The sequence below is a fragment of the Stegostoma tigrinum genome, chromosome 3 (assembly GCF_030684315.1).
Source record: "Stegostoma tigrinum isolate sSteTig4 chromosome 3, sSteTig4.hap1, whole genome shotgun sequence".
Taxonomy (NCBI): domain Eukaryota; kingdom Metazoa; phylum Chordata; class Chondrichthyes; order Orectolobiformes; family Stegostomatidae; genus Stegostoma; species Stegostoma tigrinum.
This window is the reverse complement of record NC_081356.1, coordinates 129,356,998-129,378,395: the sequence shown is the minus strand read 5'-3', so window position 1 is coordinate 129,378,395 and position 21,398 is coordinate 129,356,998. Positions and strand designations below refer to the sequence as shown.

Sequence of the window (21,398 nt, the reverse complement as noted above, 5' to 3'; positions counted from 1 at the left end):
GTCGCATCATCTAAGAATCTCTCAACCCACCTGTTTCTGCCTTTGTTTTTCTCCAGACTCTACTACTCCTGCCCAGTCTTGCAGCTTCATTAAGCTTACCTGCTGCTTGTATCCTAATTTGCAGCAAGTCCTGCTCACTCATCACCCACACCTCCAATTTTAAAAATTCCCCCATTGTGTCAAATCTTCCCATGACCCCGTCACTGCAAACCCCTGGCTTTACCACCTCTGTACTCTCAATTTCTTTTTGTGATGAGCAGCCAATTCACTTAACTATGTGGACCCTTCACATTTTTTGAAGTGGCCTGTATGTCTGGGAACAGAAATCTGCTGATTTGTATGTGGCATGCATAGAAACTCCTGGCTTGCTATGAGATTGCACAGCTAAGAGAGAACACTGTCTGTAACTCCTCAAAATCCCTGCCAATTTTCCAGTTCCAGTATATTTTGTATTCTGACATTTCTTTTAATTGCTACTCCAGTAGTGGCTGCATTTTCAATTTTCTAGGCATAAAGTTTTGGAATGCCCATCTCATTTCAAGTTAAAGTAGGTGATTGTTTAAAGACAAAAGCCTGTGATTTATAACTGTTTCTGTAAATTGACCATCAGGTTGTGAGACTGGATGGTGCCCTCAGTCTAATCCATGTGCTCTAACTAAATCCCTTCGAAAGACTTTTGGGACTTTTTGGACTTAACCCATTGTAGGATACGATGAGGTTTGAGTACACAGGCTGAGTAAACATATCATTCCATGTACAGTTGCTGAGTATCTGCAATGCAGACCTAGCTGTTGAACAGTGGACAACAAAGAATGGTTTGCTGGATTGAATAGCACATTCATCAAAGGAAAATAATAGAGGCTTTCTGTCAGGAGCTGAAATCCTTTCACAGTAAGAATTGTGGCCCACCCAGTACCAGAATCAGTGAATATGAAAAGTATAATGAAGTAATGGAGACATTTTCAGTGAACTTGCTGCCTACAATTAAGAAATCAACACAAGTAACTTTATGTTGGTAGAAACAAAATACTATTCAGATGGCTGGTCTGAATTTTTAGGAATAAAAATATAAAGCAAGTGAGTATTCACATGCTTTGGGTCAAGAGGTGCTGTTTCTGAATTCAGCTAAACATTACTGAATGGTACTAACAGTCTTGTACGCACTGAATGGTTTTGCACCTTTGCAACTGCGCTGTGCATCATTGATCACTGATCAAACGGGTGCAAACCACTGGGATGACTGCACAAGACGGCAGCACAGTAGTTAGCACTGCTGCCTCAGCACTAAGGTTCAATTCCAGCCTTGGGTGACTGTATGGAGCTTGCACGTTCTCCCCATTGCCTGTGTGGGTTTCTGCCAAATGTTCCAGTTTCCTCCCACAGTCCAGAGATGTGTAGGTTGGGCGGATTGGCCAAGTAAAGATTGTCCATAGTGTACAGGAATGTATAGGCTAGGTGGATTAGCCATGGGAAATTTCATGTTATGGGGACACGGCAGGGGCCTGAGTCTGTGTGGGATGCTCTTTGGAGGGTCGGTGCAGACTCGGTGAGCTTATTGGCCTCTTTCTGCACTGTAGGGATTCTATGATGCCTGCTGTGGCCTAACCCAAGTTCTGAATAGTCCCACTCTGCTTGTATAATCTATTCTGACTGATAAAGGCAAGTGTTATGTGTGCCTTCCCAAATACCCTGTTAAGCTGTCCTGTCACCTTCGGGGATCTGCGGAAAAGCACCCCAAGATCCTTCTGTTCCTCTAAACTTACTAGTATCTTGCCATCCTGGGGGATCTTTGCTTTAATCTTTGATTATTGTTGCTTGCTGGAATAGTAGCGGTCAAGAGCACAACGTGCTTTAATACTGCTGGACAGTAGGGTATCAGGTGACTATAGATCTAGTTTTGGGTGTTGTGGAGAATATTTGTTAAGACTCAGTGCTGTCTCAGAGCCAGTGAACTGGGCATGTCGCTGAGGGCCCAGTATGTGTCCAGCATCCTTGAACTGCAGAACAATGTGAATCAAAGTAATGCATTGTTAACAGTGTGGAGCTGGAGGAACACCGTATGCCAGGCAGTATCAGAGGAGCAGGAAAGCTGATGTTTTGGCTCAGGACCCTTCAATTTCTGCTCCTGTGATGCTGCTTGACCTGCTGTGTTCCTCCAGCTCCACACTGTTATCTCAGACTCCAGCATCGGCAGTTCTTACTGTCGCTGATGCATTGTTAAATTGTTCTACCTGGAAAATTAGGAAAAAATTCTTATTATGTGCTGAATTTACTTAATCTTTCTGCATCTGAGATACTGGAAAAAAATTTTAGAATCAGGCATTTATTTTGGGTATGTCCAGGTTTTTTGGTGTATTTTTAGAGGAAATCATTCATCCCCTCCACTACTGGCACTCAGTAGCAGCAGTGTGTACTATCTTCAGATGCATTGCAGCAATTCAGAGAAGATCCTCAGACCACATCTTCTAAAGCAAAAACAGCTTCTATTTTGAAGGGCAAGGGTGGAAGGCACATGGTAATGCCACCAACTTCAAGTTCCCCCCCAAAGTCACGCACTATTCTGACTTGGAAATATAATGCCGTTCCTTCACTGTCACTGGGTCAAAATCCTGGAATTCCCTCCCTAATGGCATTGTATGTCAGTCCACAGCAGGTGGACTGCAGCAGTTCAACAAGGCAGCTCACCCACCTTCTCAAGGGCAGCTATGGCTAGCCAACATTTATTGCCGTCCAATGACGTTTGCATCCCGCAAATGAATATTTTATAAAGTTGAATCTCTCTCTCTCTCTCTCTCTCTCTCTCTTTTTTAGAATCAGGAGGGGCTTCCCTTGTGAGGCAAGGGTTGTGGCACGCATCCTTCCACAGTTCCTTGATGACTTCTTCCCACCTCAAGACGTGATGAACAAAGTTATTGGAGAATTTATTTCCAACCAGCAGCCCTACCCACAGTACATGGCCACAGTGGTTTACAAGGTATTGGTTTTTCTTCCTTGTGCAATGTAGAACCAAGTTATTCAGCCATCTAGTCTGTACCAGTCTAAATGCTGTACAAAGACCCTATCTCGCCCTACTTCATCTACCTGATCAGTATGCTTTTTATTCCTTTTGTCCCCTCACTACTGCCTGGCTTTTCTTTAACAGTGCAGTATGGTGACCAAACAAGTCTTCAATGGAATAGCATAGTGATTATAAAATAATTGTGTATAAATTACAGAAGTATTCCATTGAATACCATATTAAAAATTTAGAACACGTGAAGATGTTAATATTTTCCTTGCAAAAGAGGTCTCCTAATGTCCATGTTCATGTTATTTGTTCGCAGTAAAGACATTCCTCAATGGTCATTGCTCTAGTTTTGCAAAGCTATAAGTCCTTCTGGGAGGAAAGGAGCAGGTGGACCAGGTGTGCTGCTTCACCTCTCATTTTTAAGAGATGAATAAGATTAGAAGAATTGCAGCAGCCTTAGACCACTTTAGCCACTTAGCTTGCTGCAATTCCATAAAATTATGATTCATCGGATAGTGGACTTAACGTTCTTTTCTTGCCTGTGTCATGACCTAAGCGAATGGTAATACTGAACGAAGTACTGGACAAATCAAATTTCCATGTGAAGCCTGGCTTTGTAAAGCTTGTTTGCAGTGACAGCATTTTGAGCTTTGGCCTTTTTATCTGCTCTAGGTTTCATTGTCAAGTACTTTTCAAATGTTATGTTACCAACTCAAGTTATGGTTAATTTTTCTCAAGCTTGTCACACAGGTTGTCCAGCTGGTCTCTCAGCTTTACAAATGTTTCTTTGATAAATTTGAGGTTCTTTCACATCAGCCCTAATGGCCAACAGTAATAAGGAAGTTCTTTTATCCCACCCATTAGAACATTTTTGACAATAAGCTCTAATCTTTGTCTTTAAAATTTGATACTTTCCTTCCATTAGTACTTGAGGTTGTGGATCATAACCTGAAAATATTACTTGATTTATTCCCAAAATGCTCATTATATCTTTGATTAAAATGTGATAATATTTGAACTTTGATCTGATTGTCTTTCTTTGAATAATCCATGTCTTACCAAAAAAAATTGAGTTGATAGGCACCGCCTCAGTAAGTCTGTTTTAAGCATCCATAATTATTATAAGATATTGATTTCCCCTCTTGTTTTCAGGTAGGGGCCCTATGTAATCTATTAAAATGCTATTAAGTGGTTTTTTTTTTAAAGCTGATGGTGGAATTAAAGGTGCAAGTAATTTATTTGATGGTTGGTGTTTCCGCACACCTGACATTTATGGCATGTTCAGCAAAATTTAACTAAATCTTCACTTTATCCTGGACAATAAAAATGCTGTTATATTTTATTTTGCATTTTCCTAATGCCTAAGTCACCTGCCATTTTAATTTCACGAGGCACCCATAACATTTCATTATGATACTGAAATGGCACTACCACCTGATGGATGATTGGCCATCAGTCAGAGCACAAGTAAGCCATTCAGTCCAACCTGCTCATCCACTTCTTATAATAAGATCCCTCAGTGGCTAGAAGCACCTAGTGAATTTTCTTTGGACTGCCCGCAATGTCAGTATATCTTCCCTTTGATAAGGGGACCCTCACTTTAGCCTAAGTGTAGTTTAACTAGTACCTTGCATAGTTGTAGCAAGATTTTTCTACTTTTATACTCCTTTCCTTTTGAAATAAAGACCAATAATGGATTTGTTGTCCCTGTTATCTGCCAAACATGTATGATAGCTTCATGTCATTATGCATGAAGTCTTTGGAATCCCCCCTGCACTGCAGCTTTCCGCACACTGTCCATTTAAATAGTAATATTCAACTGCTCTATTATTTCTTGTCAATGTGCAAAACCCCACTTTTTTTTCTCATACTATTTCCATCTGCTGTGTTGCCCATTGACGAAGCCTTACAACTCACGTTCCCATTTAGCTCTGTATCATCCATAAATTTGGAAATTTTCTATTTGATCCCCACCTCTAAATCATTGATATATTTTGTGGACAGTTGGGGCCCCACTAGTCTCAGCCTGCTAATGCAGAATCACCCACTTATTCCTACTCACTGTTTTCTGTTTGTTAGCCAATAATTATTCCATGCCTGTACATTACCTCCGATCCCACATGCTTAAATTTTTCTAACCAGTCTCCTGTGGGGGACTTTATCAAAAGCCTTCTGTAAATCTAAGTATGCCACGTCCATCCTTCATTAGTTTTGTTACTAATACCTTATTTAAAAGAAACCCAAGAAGTTCATCAAACATTATTTCCGATTCACACATCCATGCTGATAATGCCCTCTCAGATTATCAATTCAGTGCTTATTTCTGCCACTGTTTAATAGATTCTAGCATTTCTCTACTACTGATTAAGGCTGATGTGTCTGTAGTTCACTACTTTCTCACTTGTTCTTCTCTTAAATAATAGGGTGACATTTGCTACCTTTTTCAATCTACAGGAATCATTCCTGAATCTATAGAATTTTGGAAGATAATCATCAATGCATTGACCATCTCTATAACTATCCCCTTCCACACTTTGGGATGTGGACCATCAGGTCTTAAGGATTTATCATCCTTGAGCCCATTTGATTTCACAGTACAATCTTTTTACGAATGCTAATTTCCTTCAATTTTCATTCTCTGTAGCTACTTGGATCTCTACTTTTGAGTATTCCTGGTATCATCATCAGTAAAAATTGACATAAAGTAATGATTTTATTATTGCAGCCATATCTCTATTCCCCATGAAAAATTTTTCTGACTCCGCCTGAAGTGGATTCATACTCGTTTTAACCAAACATTTCCTTTTTTAATGTACCTATTGAAGCTTTTGCAAATCATTTTTATGTTGTTTGCTAGATTATAATTCACATTCTGTTTTCCCTTTCCTCATCAGTTTTCTGTTTTTCCTTTATACTTGAAAAAACTCCCAATCCTCAGAATTATAGGTATTTCTGGCAAATTTATGGGCCTTTTTTGATCCTATGCCTCCTTCGTTTGCCATAGTTGACAAACTGCATGTATTTTTGTACTTCGACAGAATGCTATAAGTCATGCAGTAATTCTTCAAAGACTGTTCATTGCCTGTATACAGTCAGGCTTTTCAATGTATTTTTCTCAATCCATCTCAACTGATTCATGCTTCATGCCTTCATGATTTCCCTTGTTCAATTTAACATACTTGCTTCACAATGAACTACCTTACTTTAAAATATAATGCAACATTATATCATATCGTGGTCAGTCATCCCTAGAGGTTCTCTTACAAGATTGTTGATTAGACCTTTTTTTATTCACCTGTGAGACGTAGGTCAGTTTGGCTGGCCAGTACTTACTGACCGTCCCTAGTTGCTGCTGTGAAGGTGGTGAGCTGCCATCTTGAACTACTGCAGTCCATGTACTGTAAGTAGACCCACAATGCCATAGGGACCGAATTCCAGGATTTTGATCCAGCGACACTGAAGGAATGGCAATGTGGTGAGTAGCAGGGGAACTTGCAGGTGATGTTCCCATGGATCTGCTGCCCTTGCCGTATGCGGAAGTGCTTGTAGGTTTGGAAGGTGCTGTCTAAAGATCTTTCATTATATAATACTAGATCTAAAATCGTATGTCCTTCAGTTTACTCCTCACCATGCTGCTGTAAAAAAAACCCTCAAATGCCAAAAACATGTCCGTTACAAATTTGGCAGTGCATTGATTTTCCCAGTCTGTACGCAGATTTGATGTACTGATGATAACTATGTTGCCCGTGCGACATACTTCTCTCATTTCCATACCTCTCACTGCCGTTACTATTTCGTGGTGTACAAATAACTCTGACCGATGTCTGCTACTCTTTCTATTTCTTAGTTTTATCTAAATACATTTCACACATTGCTTGTCCTATCTGAGAAATTCCTTCAATAATCCCATCCCTTATAATTAGTCCAACTCCACCTCCCATTCCTTCTTCTTTACCTTTCCTAAGCGTCAAATATTCCTTAAATATTTAGTTCTGAATCCTGGTCACCATGCAACCATGGCAGTTAGATGGTTCTCATACATTTCTATTTGTGACTTTAAATTGCCTACTTTGCTTCAATGCTGCATGCAACTTTGAAAACAGAATGTCAAAAAAAAAATATACTTGATGCTTGGTGTTTTTTTTATTAAATTCATTCATAGGGTGAATAGACTGAGCTAGTATGTACAGCCCATCCCAAGTTGCCCATGAGAGGTGGTGTGGATCTGCTTTCATGAGCCGCTGAAGTCTGTGTTCTGTAGGTAGACCCACAGTACAGTTAAGGAGAGAGTTCTTCTGTATTTTAATCTTCCCACCATTTTTATAAACATCCTTCGGCCATTTTTACTTCCTTTCAATTTAAGTTATTCTTGGGCTCCCATCCCACTGCCAACTAGTTTAAACTCACCCCAACAGCATGAGCAAATCTGCCTGCAAAACTATGGGACCCAATCCCATTAAGGTATAATGATGCAGCATGTACAGGTCCCACCTGCACCAGAACCTCAATTTGTCAGGAATCTAATGCCCTGTCTCTTACACCACGTTCTTAAGCAGTGTATTCAGTTGCTGAATTCTCTTGTTCTTGTGCTCAGTAGCTCTCTGTATTGAGAGTAATTTTGAAATTACTGCTTTTGAGGTTATGCTTTTTAAAACTCGTATCCTAACTCTCTGAAATCACCCAAGCAGACTTCATCCCTCTAATCAAAGTCATTGGCACCAATGTGGACCACAGTTTCTAGCTGCTCCCCCTCCTCAGAAGAGTATTCTGTGGTTGCTCCATGACATTCTTGTTTCTCGCACCAGGGAGTGAAACACCATCCTAGAGTCACATTTACTGCGACAGAAACACCCTGTTTGACTGTGAAATCCCCTATAATTATTGCTCTTCCATTCTTTTCTTTCCCCTACTGTGCAGCGTGGTTGTTTATCATGACACTGGCCTGGCTCTGGCTGCATGCCCCTGATGGATAGTTGCCCTCACCAGTTTCTGAAATAGATAACACATTAGCAAGCACCTTAGATTCCTGCAGATGTACTTGGATGGGACACTAATGTGTCCTCTAATGAGAATAGTTTATTAACACACCCCTGAGGGGTGAGCCTGAGATGTCAGGGCCTTAATGGCAACCTCTGCTGGTATGGAATTTAAACTGCTGTTGATGGGACTCCGCAACAAAAGCCATGCGACCGACCAACTGAGCGAACTGACCCCAAGGCGCACAAATCAGTGACTTTTTCTGCTGATCTGTAAAGAAAAATTTGAGTTTTTTCTAGTTACTTAGATCACTTTTTAGTCAGTCTTCTGAACTAAAACCACTTCTGGTCTTGCTCTTTCTCTGCCGTAAAAGCTCAAATTGATAATCACTTGTGCAATTCTCTCACCAGGTAGCTTGTTTAATCATTAAGATTAAGTCACATGATATTTTGGAAATGTTGTTTGACCCAGTGCTAAAGTTGGGTTTCTTACCCATCTTTGGGGGGAAAAAAAACTGAGTTCACAGAGCTAAAAACAAAAATTCTTCTTGCCTGTACTTTAGAACCAAAGTTCCTAAATAATATAATATAAACCTTCAACCTTATTCTGTCCCTTGACTTCCTTTTCAATCAAAATCTTGTCTAATGCAGCCCTGAACACTTTTAGTGATCCGGAATCCCACAGTTCACCGTAGCGGAATTCCCTAAACTAATAACCCTGTGAAAGAAGAAATTCCTCCTCATTGAGAGAGATAATGGGAACTGCAGATGCTGGAGAATTCCAAGATAATAAAATGTGAGGCTGGATGAACACAGCAGGCCAAGCAGCATCTCAGGAGCACAAAAGCTGACGTTTCGGGCCTGGACCCTTCATCAGAGGGGTCCAGGCCCGAAACGTCAGCTTTTGTGCTCCTGAGATGCTGCTTGGCCTGCTGTGTTCATCCAGCCTCACATTTTATTATCTTGGAATTCCTCCTCATTTCTGTCTTTGGTAGGAGACCATTGCTTTAAAGTGTGTCCCCAGTGTTGGACTCTCCTATGAGAGGAAGCATTGTCTCTTGGTTTATCCTCCAACTCTTTGTTTCTGTGTTTCTCAGAGTATAGACGCAATACGCCCAGTTTTTCTTCACAAAGTAACTTCTTGATCCCACAGCTGAACTTTGTCTAAAGTGCTTCGTGCAAGCAAGTCTTTTTTTAAAAATAGTTATTTCCTCTATCTTCTCCTTTTGAGCCCTGTACAATTTAGCATGATGCCTCTGAGGTGAGGCTGTAAAACCAAAACTGCTCGTATTCTCTGGTGCCATACTTTCTTGAACTCTGGAACTGTTGAACCCATTATATTCTGAATTGATATTGTGTTCTTTCCTTTACAGGTATTTCAGACTTTACACAATACTGGGCAGTCTTCCATGGTGAGGGATTGGGTAATGCTATCGCTTTCAAACTTCACACAACGAACACCAATAGCAATGGCAATGTGGAGCCTCTCCTGCTTCTTCGTTAGTGCTTCAACCAGTGCATGGATCTCAGCTCTGTATCCTTTATTAATAATTGCCAGGCTTATAGGTGCTCAGATCCAGAGTTAGACAAGATTGTGATTGAATTAAGCTGGTGCATAATGTGTTCTTTCGAACTTACCATTACCTGAGACAGTTACAGGTACTGCTAAGGGCACAAACTGAAATGTTGAGGTGGCCAAAGATGTTTTAGTGGTCCAATTGGCATTTTATTGTAGTTATCACGCAGACTAAATGTTTTTTAATGCTTTTTTTATTAAACTTTCTGGCATTTCTACATTGCAACAGTGACTACAATTCAAAACCATTTCATTATAGGTAGAGCATTTTGGAAAGTCCTGGGATTGCAAGAGGTTACCTTTCTGTTGGGATCACACACTAAAGACTCTCTTTGTATGTTTTAACCTTTTTTCTATTCTCCAGTCTCAACCACATGGCAGGTGGTTTGGGCACATAATCAGGGCACAATATGAACAGATGTCCAATCAACTCACCAGATGAAGGATTTAGGAAGAATTTCTGTATATCAAAAGCTGTGAGAACGTAGATTCACTGCTACACAACATAGTCTGTACTATACTGTACAGTTCTTCAGCCCATGATGTTATGCCAAACTTTTTTTTTAACCCTAATCCTAAGGTCCGTCTAACCTCCCCGTACGTTATACTATCATCCATATGCCTATCTAGTAGTCACTTAAATGCCCCTAATATGGCCGACTCAACTGCCCTCTCTGGCAATGCAGTTCAACCCCTACCACTGTGAGTAAAGAACTTCGCTCTGCTGTCTTGCTGATATCTACCTCCTTTCACTTTAAAACCATGTCCCCTCGTAATAGCTGCCTCCACCCTCCGGAAAATGTCTCTGGCTGTCTCTCCATACCTCTGATCATTTTGTACACCTCTATCAAGTCACCTCTCATCCATCATTGTTCTCAAGAGAAAACCCCTAGGTGTCTCAACTTTTCATCGTAAGACCTTCCCTCCATTCCATTCCCTCCATCTTGGTAAATCTCCTCTGTGCCTTTTCCAATGCTTCCACATCTTTCCTGTAATGAGGTGACCTAAACAGGACACAACACTCCAGATGTGGCCGAACCAGGCTTTTGTATAGCTGGAGCATAACTTCCCGGCTCTTGAACTCAATCCCTCTATAAATGAGAGCTAACGCACTACACACCACCTTACCAACTCTATCCACCTGGGTGGCAGCTTTCAGGGGACTTTGGACATGAACCCTGAGATTCCTCTGTACTGCCAAGAATCTTGCCATTAACCCTGTGTTTTGCTTTCAAATTTGTTCTTCCAAATTGAATCACCTCACTTTTTTCAGGGTTAAACTCCATTTGCCACTTCTCAGCCCAGCTCTGCATCCTATCAAATGTCCCTTTGTAACTTAGAACAGCCTTCCACATTGTCTACAACTTGACCACAAAAATTGGTTGAAGCAGAGAATGTTGTCATATTGAAGGGAAGTTTGATGTATGCAGGTGTGAGGCTGGGATGGAGGAGCAAGGAGGGCGGGGTGGAAACAGATCACTGGACTAGGAAGAGACATAAACTAATTCAGCTGAATAACCTCAACTTGTACAATCCATGTAATTTTATTTCGTACAGCTGGAAAGAAAGAGTATCATAACAGGCTGCTCCAAAATACTTCATAGACAGCAAATGTTTGAAGTGTATTTTTGTCATAATGGGACAAACACTGAAGAAAATTAATTAAAATTTAAACTACTTTCTTAATAATTAATTGGACTCTGGCAAGGCCGGCATCAGTTACACAGCTAATTGCTCTTGAGAGGATGGACTGCTTTCTCGCTTGGTAATGAAAGGAAATTTGCACAGCAGCAACATATTTAAAATTCCAAATGTCTGTGATATCCTATCTTGTTTGCAGCAGAACCTTCCAGGCTCTCTCTTTGGTCACCTATGCATCGACTAGAATCCCATTACAGAGATGTACAGCATGGAAACACCCTTAGACCTAACTTGTCCGTGCTGACTAGATATCCTAAATTAATCTAGTCCCACTGTGCCAGCATTTGACCTATATCTGTCTAAATTCTTCCTATTCAAGTACACATCCAGATGCTGTTTCAATGTTGTGATTGTACTAGCCTCCACCACCAACTTTGTCATTGCATTCGCGGCTGAGAAATGGCAGATGGAGTTCAACCTGGATAAATGCGAAGTGATGCATTTTGGAAGGTCAAACTTAAATGCTGAATATAGGATTAAAGGCAGGATTCTCGGCAGTGTGGAGGAACAGCGGGATCTTGGTGTTCAAGTGCATAGCTCCCTCAAAGTTGCCACCCAGGTGGATAAGGTTGTTAAGAAAGCATATGGTGTTTTGGCTTTCAGTAACAGGGGGATCGAGTTTAAGAACCGCGAGGTTATGCTGCAGCTCTACAAAACCCTGGTGAGACCACACTTGGAATATTGTGTCCAGTTCTGGTCGCCCTATTATAGGAAAGATGTGGAGGCTTTGGAGAGGGTGCAAAGGAGGTTTACCAGGATGCTGCCTGGACTGGAGGGCTTGTCTTATGAGGAGAGGTTGACTGAGCTTGGACTTTTCTCTCTGGAGAGAAGGAGGATGAGAGGTGACCTGAAGGAGGTGTACAAGGTAATGAGGCATGGATAGAGTCGATAGCCAGAGACTTTTCCGCAGGGCAGGACTGACTGCCACGAGGGGTCACAGTTTTAACGTGTTAGGAGGAAGGTATAAAGGAGATGTCCGAGGGAGGTTCTTCACCCTGAGAGTTGTGAGCGCATGGAATAGTTTACCAGTGGTAGTCGTGGAAGCGGAGTCAATAGTGACATTTAAGCGACTGCTGGACATGCACATGGACAGCAGTGAATTGAGGGGAATGTAGGTTAGGTTATTTTATTTTTGGATTAGGAATATTCCACGGCACAACATCGTGGGCCGAAGGGCCTGTATTGTGCTGTACTTTTCTATGTTCTTTATACGCACCATCGTATGCACGAAAATGTTCCCCTTCGGTCCCTTTTAAATCTTTCCCCTGTCCCCTTAAATGTATGCCCTCTAGTTTTTGCCTCCCCTGTCTTGGAGGAAAGACCTTGGCATTTCATCCTGGCCATGTCCCTCATGATTTTATAAACCTCTATAAGGTCACCCTTCAGCCTCTGATGCTCCAGGGAAAATAGCCCTGGCATATTTAGCCTGTCCCTCCAACTCAAACCCTTCAATCATAGCAATATTCTTACAAATCATTCTGAATCCTTTCAAGTTTCACATCTTTTCTATACCATGGAGACCAGAATTGAATGCAGTATGCCAAAAATGACCTAAGACTTGCACAGCCACATCATGACACCCCAACTCCTATACTCAATTTATTGACAAATAAAGTCAAACATACCAAATGCCACCCTTTACTCTTTCTACCTGCAACTCTACTTTCAAGGAGCTATGAATCTGCACCCCAAGTCCTCTTTATTCAGCGGCACTCCGCAGGACCTTACCATTAAGTGTATAAGTCCTGTCCTTATTTGCCTTTCCAAAATGCAGCACCTCACACTTATCTAAATTACAATCTATCTGCCATTCCTTGGCCGATTTGGCCCATCTGATGAAAATCACCAGATCCCAGAATAATGAACGTGCCCATCCTGACCTTGATGAATAAGAGACATATACCAATTCCCTGAAATAGCAATGAGTAGAGAATCTATTTTCATGATGCTGGTTGAGAGATTTATATTGACCAAGACACACACGATCCCAGCTGATGTTATCACTGGACAAGTCGGATGCCAGAATGAAATTTGACTTGATAAATTATTTTTTTAAACCATGGCAGTCCGAGGAAGGGGCATACAAATTATCCAAAAAGCAGCAGACCTGATGATTGGATGCAGTTTAGATTTCAGCAAAGCAAGACAGTGGGTTATATTAAGGGGTTGGGGGCAGGGAGGAGTAGCAGAGCATGAAAGTAAGCTTAAGGGAAACATGCTAACTGATACAATCTTCTGTAGGTATGTGTAGAGAGAAAGATTACTGAAGACAACTTTAAGTCAAACATGAAGTTAAGATGGGGAGCAATGAGTTGCAGATCAATTAAATACATATTTTGGTTTTATTTTCATAAAGGAGGACATAAATAATTTCTCAAAGCTTGGGGAACAGGGTCTAGTTAGTAAGCGGGAGGAACTGAAGGAAATAAGTATTAGTAGAGAAATGGTGTTGAAGAAATTGATGGGATTAAAAGTGAATAAACCCCAGGGTCCAATAATCTATGTTCCAGAGTACTTTAGGAAGTGGGCCTTGAAATAGTGGATGAAAGATAGTCACCTTTCAAAATTCTATAGGCTCGGGAACAGTTCCTGTGGATTGGAGGGTAGCTAATGTAACTGTACAATTTTAAAAGAGAATGTAAAGAGAAAGGGAATTATAGACCCATTTGCGTGGCGTCAATAGTGGGGGAAAATGCTAGAGACCTTTACACCAAGATTTAATAGCAGAGAATTTGGAAACTGACAGGATCAGACAGTCAGCATGGATTAACAAAAGAAAAAGCATGCTTGACAGATTTATTAGAATTTTTCAAGAATGTAACTAGAAGAGTGGATGGGGAGTGCAGTAGATGTGGTTTACTTGCAATTTCAGTAAACATTGAATAATGGAGCAAATGGCAGGAGGCAGTAATGGTGAAGTGTTGCTTTTTGGACTGGAGACCTGTAACCACTAGTGTTCCACAGGGATCGGTTCTGGGTCCTGTTGTTTGTCATTTATAGAAATGATTTGGATGAGAATATAGAAGGTATGGTTAGTATGTTTGTGGCAAAGTAGGTAATGAAGAACATTCCCTAAGATTATAAAGGGATCTGGATCAAATGGGTCAGTGGACTGAAAAATGGCAGATGGTGTTCATGTTGGAAAAATGTGAGATATTGCATTTTGTTACAACAAACAAGGAGTAGGGCTTATATAACTAATGGTAGTGCCTTGGGTCGTGTTGTAGAACAGAGGGCCCTCTGGGTGAAGGTACATAATTCTTTGAAGTTTGTATCACATAGACAGGGTGATTTAGAAAGGTGTTTGGCATGTACCGTCATTGCTCACCCCTTTGAGTGTAGGAGAAAGCAAGTCATGTTGAGGTTGTACAGGATATTGATAAGGCTTCTTCTGGAATACTGTGTCCAGTCCTGGTCACCCAGTTATAGGAAGGATATTATCAAGCTGGAGAGGGTTCAGGAGAGATTTACCAGGATGTTGCTGGGTATGGAAGGTTTGAATTATAAAGAAAGGCTGAGTAGCCTGGGATTACTTTCGGTGGAGAATAGGAGGTTGAGAGGTGACTTGATAAAGGTTGAGAAATCGGTGAGAGGTATGGATGGAGTTAATGGTATAGTTGTCTTTTCCCTAGGATGGGAGATTTCAAGTCAAGGGGGCCTATTTTCAAGGTGGCAGGAGAGATTTTAAAATGAGAGATGCAAATTTTCTTATAGAGGGTGGTTTTGAGTGTGCAATGAACTTCCTGAGGAAGTGATGGATGTGGGTACAATCACAACACTTAAAAGACATTTGGATAGATGCATGAATGGAACAGGTTTTGAGGGATATGGGCTAGGAGCATGCAAGAGGGACTAGTTTAGCTTGGGATTGTGTTCAGCATGGATTGGTTGGACTGAAAGGTCTGTTTCCATGCTGTATGACTGTAAGAGATTTGCATGTAAAGTATAAAGGCGCTTGGGATTTGGGATAACGTACCAATGTAGAAAACTGGTTGGCAGACAGGAAACAATGGCTCTTTTGAGAGGAGGTAGTGATTAGTGAGTTACCACAGGAACAGTGCTTGGACCTCAGTTATTCGCAATACAGATGATTTAGATGAGGATCAAATCGTAATATCTCCAGGTTATAGATAACACAAAGCCAGGTGGAAGCCGAGCAGTGAGGAGAGTGTAGAGATGACTAATTGTGATTTGGGCAAGTTGAATGAATGGGTGAACGCTTGCAACAGTGAAAACAAAAAAGGCAGATTATTATCTGACTAGCGATAGATTAGGAAAGGGGGAGCTGTAGTGAGACCCTACTGTTAAAGGTAAGCATGCAGGTGCAGCAGTCGGTGAAGATTTCAAATGGTATGTTGGCTTTTATAGTGAGAAGATTCAAGTATGTGCAGGATGTTGTGTGTATGGAACGAGCTGCCAGAGAAAGTTGTGGAGATGGGTACAATTACAGCATTTAAAAGTCACGTTGCTATGTATATGATAGGAAAGTTTTAGAGGAGTGTGGGCCAAATGGTGGCAATTGGGACTTCTGATCGGGGTGCTCGAATTGATCTGAAGGGTCTGACTCTACAGGAACAGTGATAACTTGCTGTTATTGTACAGGATCTTGGTGAGACCATGCCTGCAATATTGTATGTGGTTTTGGTTTCTATTTCTGAGAAGAATGCAGAGGCAGTGTAATGCGCGTTTACCAGACTGATTCTTGGAATGGCAGGATTGATGTATACAGACTGGATCAGTTAGGATTATATTCAGTGGCACTTAAAAGAATTAGGTGTCATCTTATTGAAACCTACAAAATTCTAACAGGACGAAACAAGGTAATTGCAAGAAGGATGTTCCTGTTAAAACAGGAGCCCAAAACCAGGGGTCACAGTCTCAGGAGAGATAATGGGAACTGCAGATGCTGGAGAATCTGAGATGACGCGGTGTGGAGCTGGATGGACGCAGTGGGCCAAGCAGCATCAGAGGAGCACAAAAGCTGGCGTTTCGGGCCTAGACCCTTCATCTTTTCCGATGAAACATCTAGGCTCGCAACGTTAGCTTTTGTGCTCCTAAGATGCTGCTTGGCCGACTGTGTTCTTCCACTCCACACTTTGTTGTCACAGTCTAAGGATAAGGGTTAAGCCTTTTAGAACTAAGATGAGAAATTTCTTTACTCAGACAGTGGTGGCCTGGCATCCTGTATCACGGAAAGAGGTTGAGGCCAAAACATTGAATATTTTCAACAAGGGGGTAAATATCTTTCTTGGGAATAAAGGGATCAAAGGCGGGGGGCGGGGGGCGGGGGCGGGGGGGGGGGAAGAGTGGCTACAGAGTCCTGAATTAATCATGCTAAAAGGTGGAGCAGACTTGAAGGACTGAATGGCCTACTCTTATTTTATACGTCTTGCACTAAAATTAAGCACGCAAGACTATAGGTTTTGTTTCAATAATAAAACAAGTTTACTAGCCAAAAGAAATAAAGATGAAACAAAGCTCTCTAAATATAAGATAATAAAGTGTGAGGCTGGATGAACACAGCAGGCCAAGCAGCATCTCAGGAGCACAAAAGCTGACGTTTCGGGCCTAGACCCTTCATCAGAGAGCTGATGGCCTGCTGTGTTCATCCAGCCTCACATTTTATTATCTTGGAATCTCCAGCATCTGCAGTTCCCATTATCTCTAAATATAATGCAGTTTGAAACATTTCAAAAAGACATGAAAGCAAAGTCCCATGTATTGCAACACTATCATTTTACAGTTACTCGAAAACCAAGAAAATTGCCCTTCTTTGTCAAAACTGTAGATTTGATTTAATCACATTCTCTTGGTTCTGGTCCTTTGATCTGAGAGGTCTTTTCTATGGAATATTCAGACCAATGAGATTTTAGGCTTTATCACTTATGCAATAATAATGAATGCTGACTTCTAACCAAATACTTCTGGTCTGGAAGTTCCACAAACTAAACTGTTTTGCTGAGGCAGCATATTCCCTTAAGTGTCCTTTGTCAGAGAGACTATACTTGCATCTGCTTTCAGTTAGGCCTCCTTCAAACTGAATTCAAAGGCTTTTGAATTAGCTTTAGAATACACTTGTTCATCAAAGAATCTCTGCCATCCAATAGCTTAAGGGATTTTTCCTGTTGAAAACCCCACAAAAATGTGTAGACTTCCATTAATGTTCTAGGAGGCCTTGCTGTCTGAAACAAACTGGCTTTAAATAACAGTTCAAGAAAGACTGACCTAGTTAATTTTTAAACCCCTTCACAAAATGAAACACCCATATAGCAGTAGTTTAAAATCCAAACTTTAAAAAAATACACACAAATCACCGTAAAGAATTCCAATGTCTTGGTATGTTTTGCAACCACCTGAGAATGAAGATGGAGCCTTGATTTAATATCTGATTCAGCAGGTTGGTAACTCCAGCAATGCACCATTCCCTTAGTACTATAGTGAAGTGTGAGCTTACATTATGGACTTGTTTCTCTGGCGTGAGATTTGAATGCACCATGTTTGGATTTGGAACTAGGCTACCCAGTGAAGCAAGGCTAATTCACTGCAATCATGCTCAAAGCTTTTGAATTCTGGAGATTGCAGTAGTTAATGTGCTGTAAGAGATCTTGTGAATGTTTTATGAAATATGAATGTAATGGTTAAAGGAGAGTAATGTGCTGCTAGAGATTAAATATGGAATTGTAGCTGACTTGATGCACGTTATTTGGAAAGGTCAGAAAACATTCTCTCTAAATCAATCATAATCCTCAGTCATTACAGAGCAGACTACAGTATATAAAGTATTTGAGAGCTTTCTAACTCTGGTTGCGGATGAGGTTGTCAATTATGCTCGTTGAGCCTGTGGGTAAATGTTTTGTCACCCTGTTAAGTAACATTGTTGGTGCACCTCCGGTGAAGCATTAGTGTTCTGTCCTGCTTGTTATTTATATGGCATATGTTATAGCAAACAGAGGCATATAAATAACAAGTGGGTCAGAACACCGACACTTCACCGGAGGTGCACTGATGATGTTACCTAGCATGGTGACAAAACATTTGTAACCAAATCCACAGGCTTGATGGGCATGTCCGCAACCTCAGATTACATGATAGTTAAAGCTAAACTATTTCTTAACTGCATATCTAGCCTCCCCCACATTATCAGCCGAATGGGTAAGGCTGAACAAGTGGATATAAATCTCTTCTGCTTGTTGGCAATGGACTTCTACAGGAAACAGATTGATGAGGAGCTGGATCGCCGTGCCTTCCAGTCAGTCTTTGAAATGGTGGCGACCCCTGGCAGCCCCTATCGCCAGCTGTTGACTTGCTTGCAAAGCATTCACCAAGTTGCTCAATTCTGAATGGCAGCATCTGGAGACTTGGAGGACTTTGTAAACATAGCAGTGGTACACGGGGGAACGGGACAAGACAAGAATCCCTTTCTAACAATCTCAGTATTCTCGAGTCACACTCCCAGCATGTTCCTTCCAAATGTCCTGACTGTTCAGTTGTTGTAATGTGGTTGTATGTCGAATTTAGTGCATATAATCACAAAATGTTAATCTTCTCAGGATGTAAGATGTGGTATATAAGTAAAACTGTCTTTTAATCGAAGATTTATATATCATGTAAAGTATGTACAATTCTAAAACCTGTGGTGCATGAATTTACCCCATAATTTGCAATGAACAAAATCATTATGTTGAATATCTTCCGTGTCTGTCCTTGGCTGTGGATGAAGTTTTGAGTGCATTTTAAGAACAGGTGTGACTGTGGTGAATGAGTGAATATTTATTTTGATTTGATGCAGGCCCATAATGCACCATTGAGTTCACAACTTTCATCAAATGGCGTTTGATATCTTAATGAAAGTATGTGTCTATGTACTATACAAAGAAAATATATTTATTATTAGCTGTGAAGTTAAAGACATATCATGGTCTGGTATTCAGATCACATTTGATAGGGCAAAATGAATCAATTCTATCAAGATGATGTATTTGGTGGAAAATGAAATCTAGTATGTGGGTTTGATATTATGAGGTTAAACATTACAGTAAGTCAAGAGTTTATAACTGTTAATCTCAACATAAGTCCATGTTCAAATTAGTCTCTCTTCCATATCTGAACTTCCATAACATTTCCAAAAATCTTTTTGTTTGTCATTTTTGTGGCTGTGGTTTTAAAATGACATCAGATTAGAGTAAGAAACCTATGATGGATTACTGTAGCAAAACTCTGAAAATGTTAACAAATTGAACTTTGGTCATTTTGTGAAGGCTCAATTTGTTTGCAATTTTTTTCCACATCAGAGATTTGAAGTGCAGGTGAACGTATAAAACACAAACTTGGCTAATCATGCAGTTACTGATTTAAATCATCATTTCAGCGTATAATTCTATTTTAGGTGTTAGAAAAATCAACCTTGGAAATGCTTAAGTCAAGAAGTAATCTTGTTTTCTTTTGTCAAAATATAAGGTTTGTATTTCTTTTGATATCTACATCAAGAATTTTCATTTTAAGATGAATGTGTGTGAATGCATCTTTTCATATCTGCTTCCGCATGTCTAATACTGGGACGGACACTTGCACATGTTGATGAGAACAGTGGATTAAATGGCAGGGCCACCAGGTTTGTTCAAGTATGATGATGTTTGCTTAATGGTCGGGATTGGGGGAAGGGGCTTGCGGGAAGGTTGGCGGGCGGGTGGGCAGGAGTGGGATAAGAATTTGAATTTTTATTGTAGTTTCCAAATTTAATGCTGTACAACCTGTGCTTCTGACAATGTTATTTAAATATTGCTGACAATAACTAACAAACTTAGACTTGGCCAGTTCTTACCATAACAAAGTGGAAATTTCCTCATGGTATGTATTGTGACAACCTCCTGCCTCTGAGTGTCATACTGTTGCTGTGTCCCGTGTTAGACTGTCTATTTTTATTTATATATACATATATATCGCTGAACAGACTGTCAATAGTAATACAGGTATGGTGGAGCTGCTTCAAAATTCCACAAAAAGACTCTTGATCTGACAATGTTTATACAATGGCAATGACAGACAAATGGCTGGAGCTCTTGTATTAAGTGTTAGTCCTCATAGTATCCATTAAAACATAATTGAAATGTTGCATTTTAATTCTAAATGACTTAATTTGCACTTTGAAAAATAAAATAACTTACTGAAATATACCTTGAATTTGTCATCTTTTGTATTCTGAAATGAGCAAGCATCAAGTCAGCTTATAACCCAATAGATGGGGGCTAGACATAAGTCTACAACGTGAATGTATATGGCAGCAATATTAGGCAACTAGTTTGGTAATGACAGCCAGAGTGGGACTGGAAGGGACAGGTTGTTCACAGAAAAAAAAAATCAGCAAATAGGGTTAAATGGGGAAAACTGGTAAATAGGCAAAATTAATGGTTCTTAAATACAAGTAAGTATTTGTAACAAAAATACATTAATGGCACAGAAAGAAGTATTTGTAACAAAATAAATACATTAATGGCACAGAAAGAGGCTAATGGATACACTTTTGTAGCCTCTACAGAGACAATAGCTACAAGATCAAAACTGTTAAGTAAATATTCAGGGGTATGTGATTTTTTTTTGAGTGGACAGGCAGGAAAGAAAGTGTGATAGGTAGCTTTGATCACAAGATGAAGGAGTAGGAGTACATTATTCAGCTCATTGACTCTGCTCTGACATTTAATAAGATTGTGGCCGATCCAATGATCTTCATCTTTACTACCTTTCCCCCATCAGTATTGATTCATCTACTGATTAAAAATATCATCTTTGAATATACTTAACCTACCTCTACAGTCTTCTACAGATTCACTACACTATGACAGAAGAAATTCCTCATCAGTCTTCAAATACACGATCCTTAAACTGACAGTATGCCCTCTGGTTGTAGACTCCCACAAGGGGAACAAACTTTCCATATCAAATAATGGGTGTCTTGGCAGCTCACTGGTTAGCATTGTGGCCTCAGTGCCTGGGCCCTGGGTTCGATTCCACCCTCTGGCAACTGTGTGTGAAACAAAGAAAATTACAGCATAGGAACAGGCCCTTTGGCCCTCCAAACCTGAGCCGATCGAGATCCCCTGTCTAACCTGTCATCTATTTTCTAAGGGTCTGTGTCCCTTTG

The 21,398-nt window shown here is 40.5% G+C and overlaps 1 protein-coding gene across 6 annotated transcripts in view; it reads left to right on the top strand.

Moving 5' to 3' along the window:
- Positions 1-20,429, top strand: part of htt (huntingtin) — a 238,331-nt gene extending 217,902 nt beyond the window's left edge. For all 6 annotated transcript variants that reach the window (XM_059644891.1, XM_059644889.1, XM_059644890.1 and 3 more), the window contains 3 exons: positions 2,812-2,974; positions 9,357-9,517; positions 18,387-20,429. In XM_059644891.1, the coding sequence (XP_059500874.1) occupies positions 2,812-2,974; positions 9,357-9,517; positions 18,387-18,600 (538 nt within the window). In that variant the 3' untranslated portion in view covers positions 18,601-20,429. The remainder of the gene's footprint in view (positions 1-2,811; positions 2,975-9,356; positions 9,518-18,386) is intronic.
- Positions 20,430-21,398: the final 969 nt, after the last annotated feature.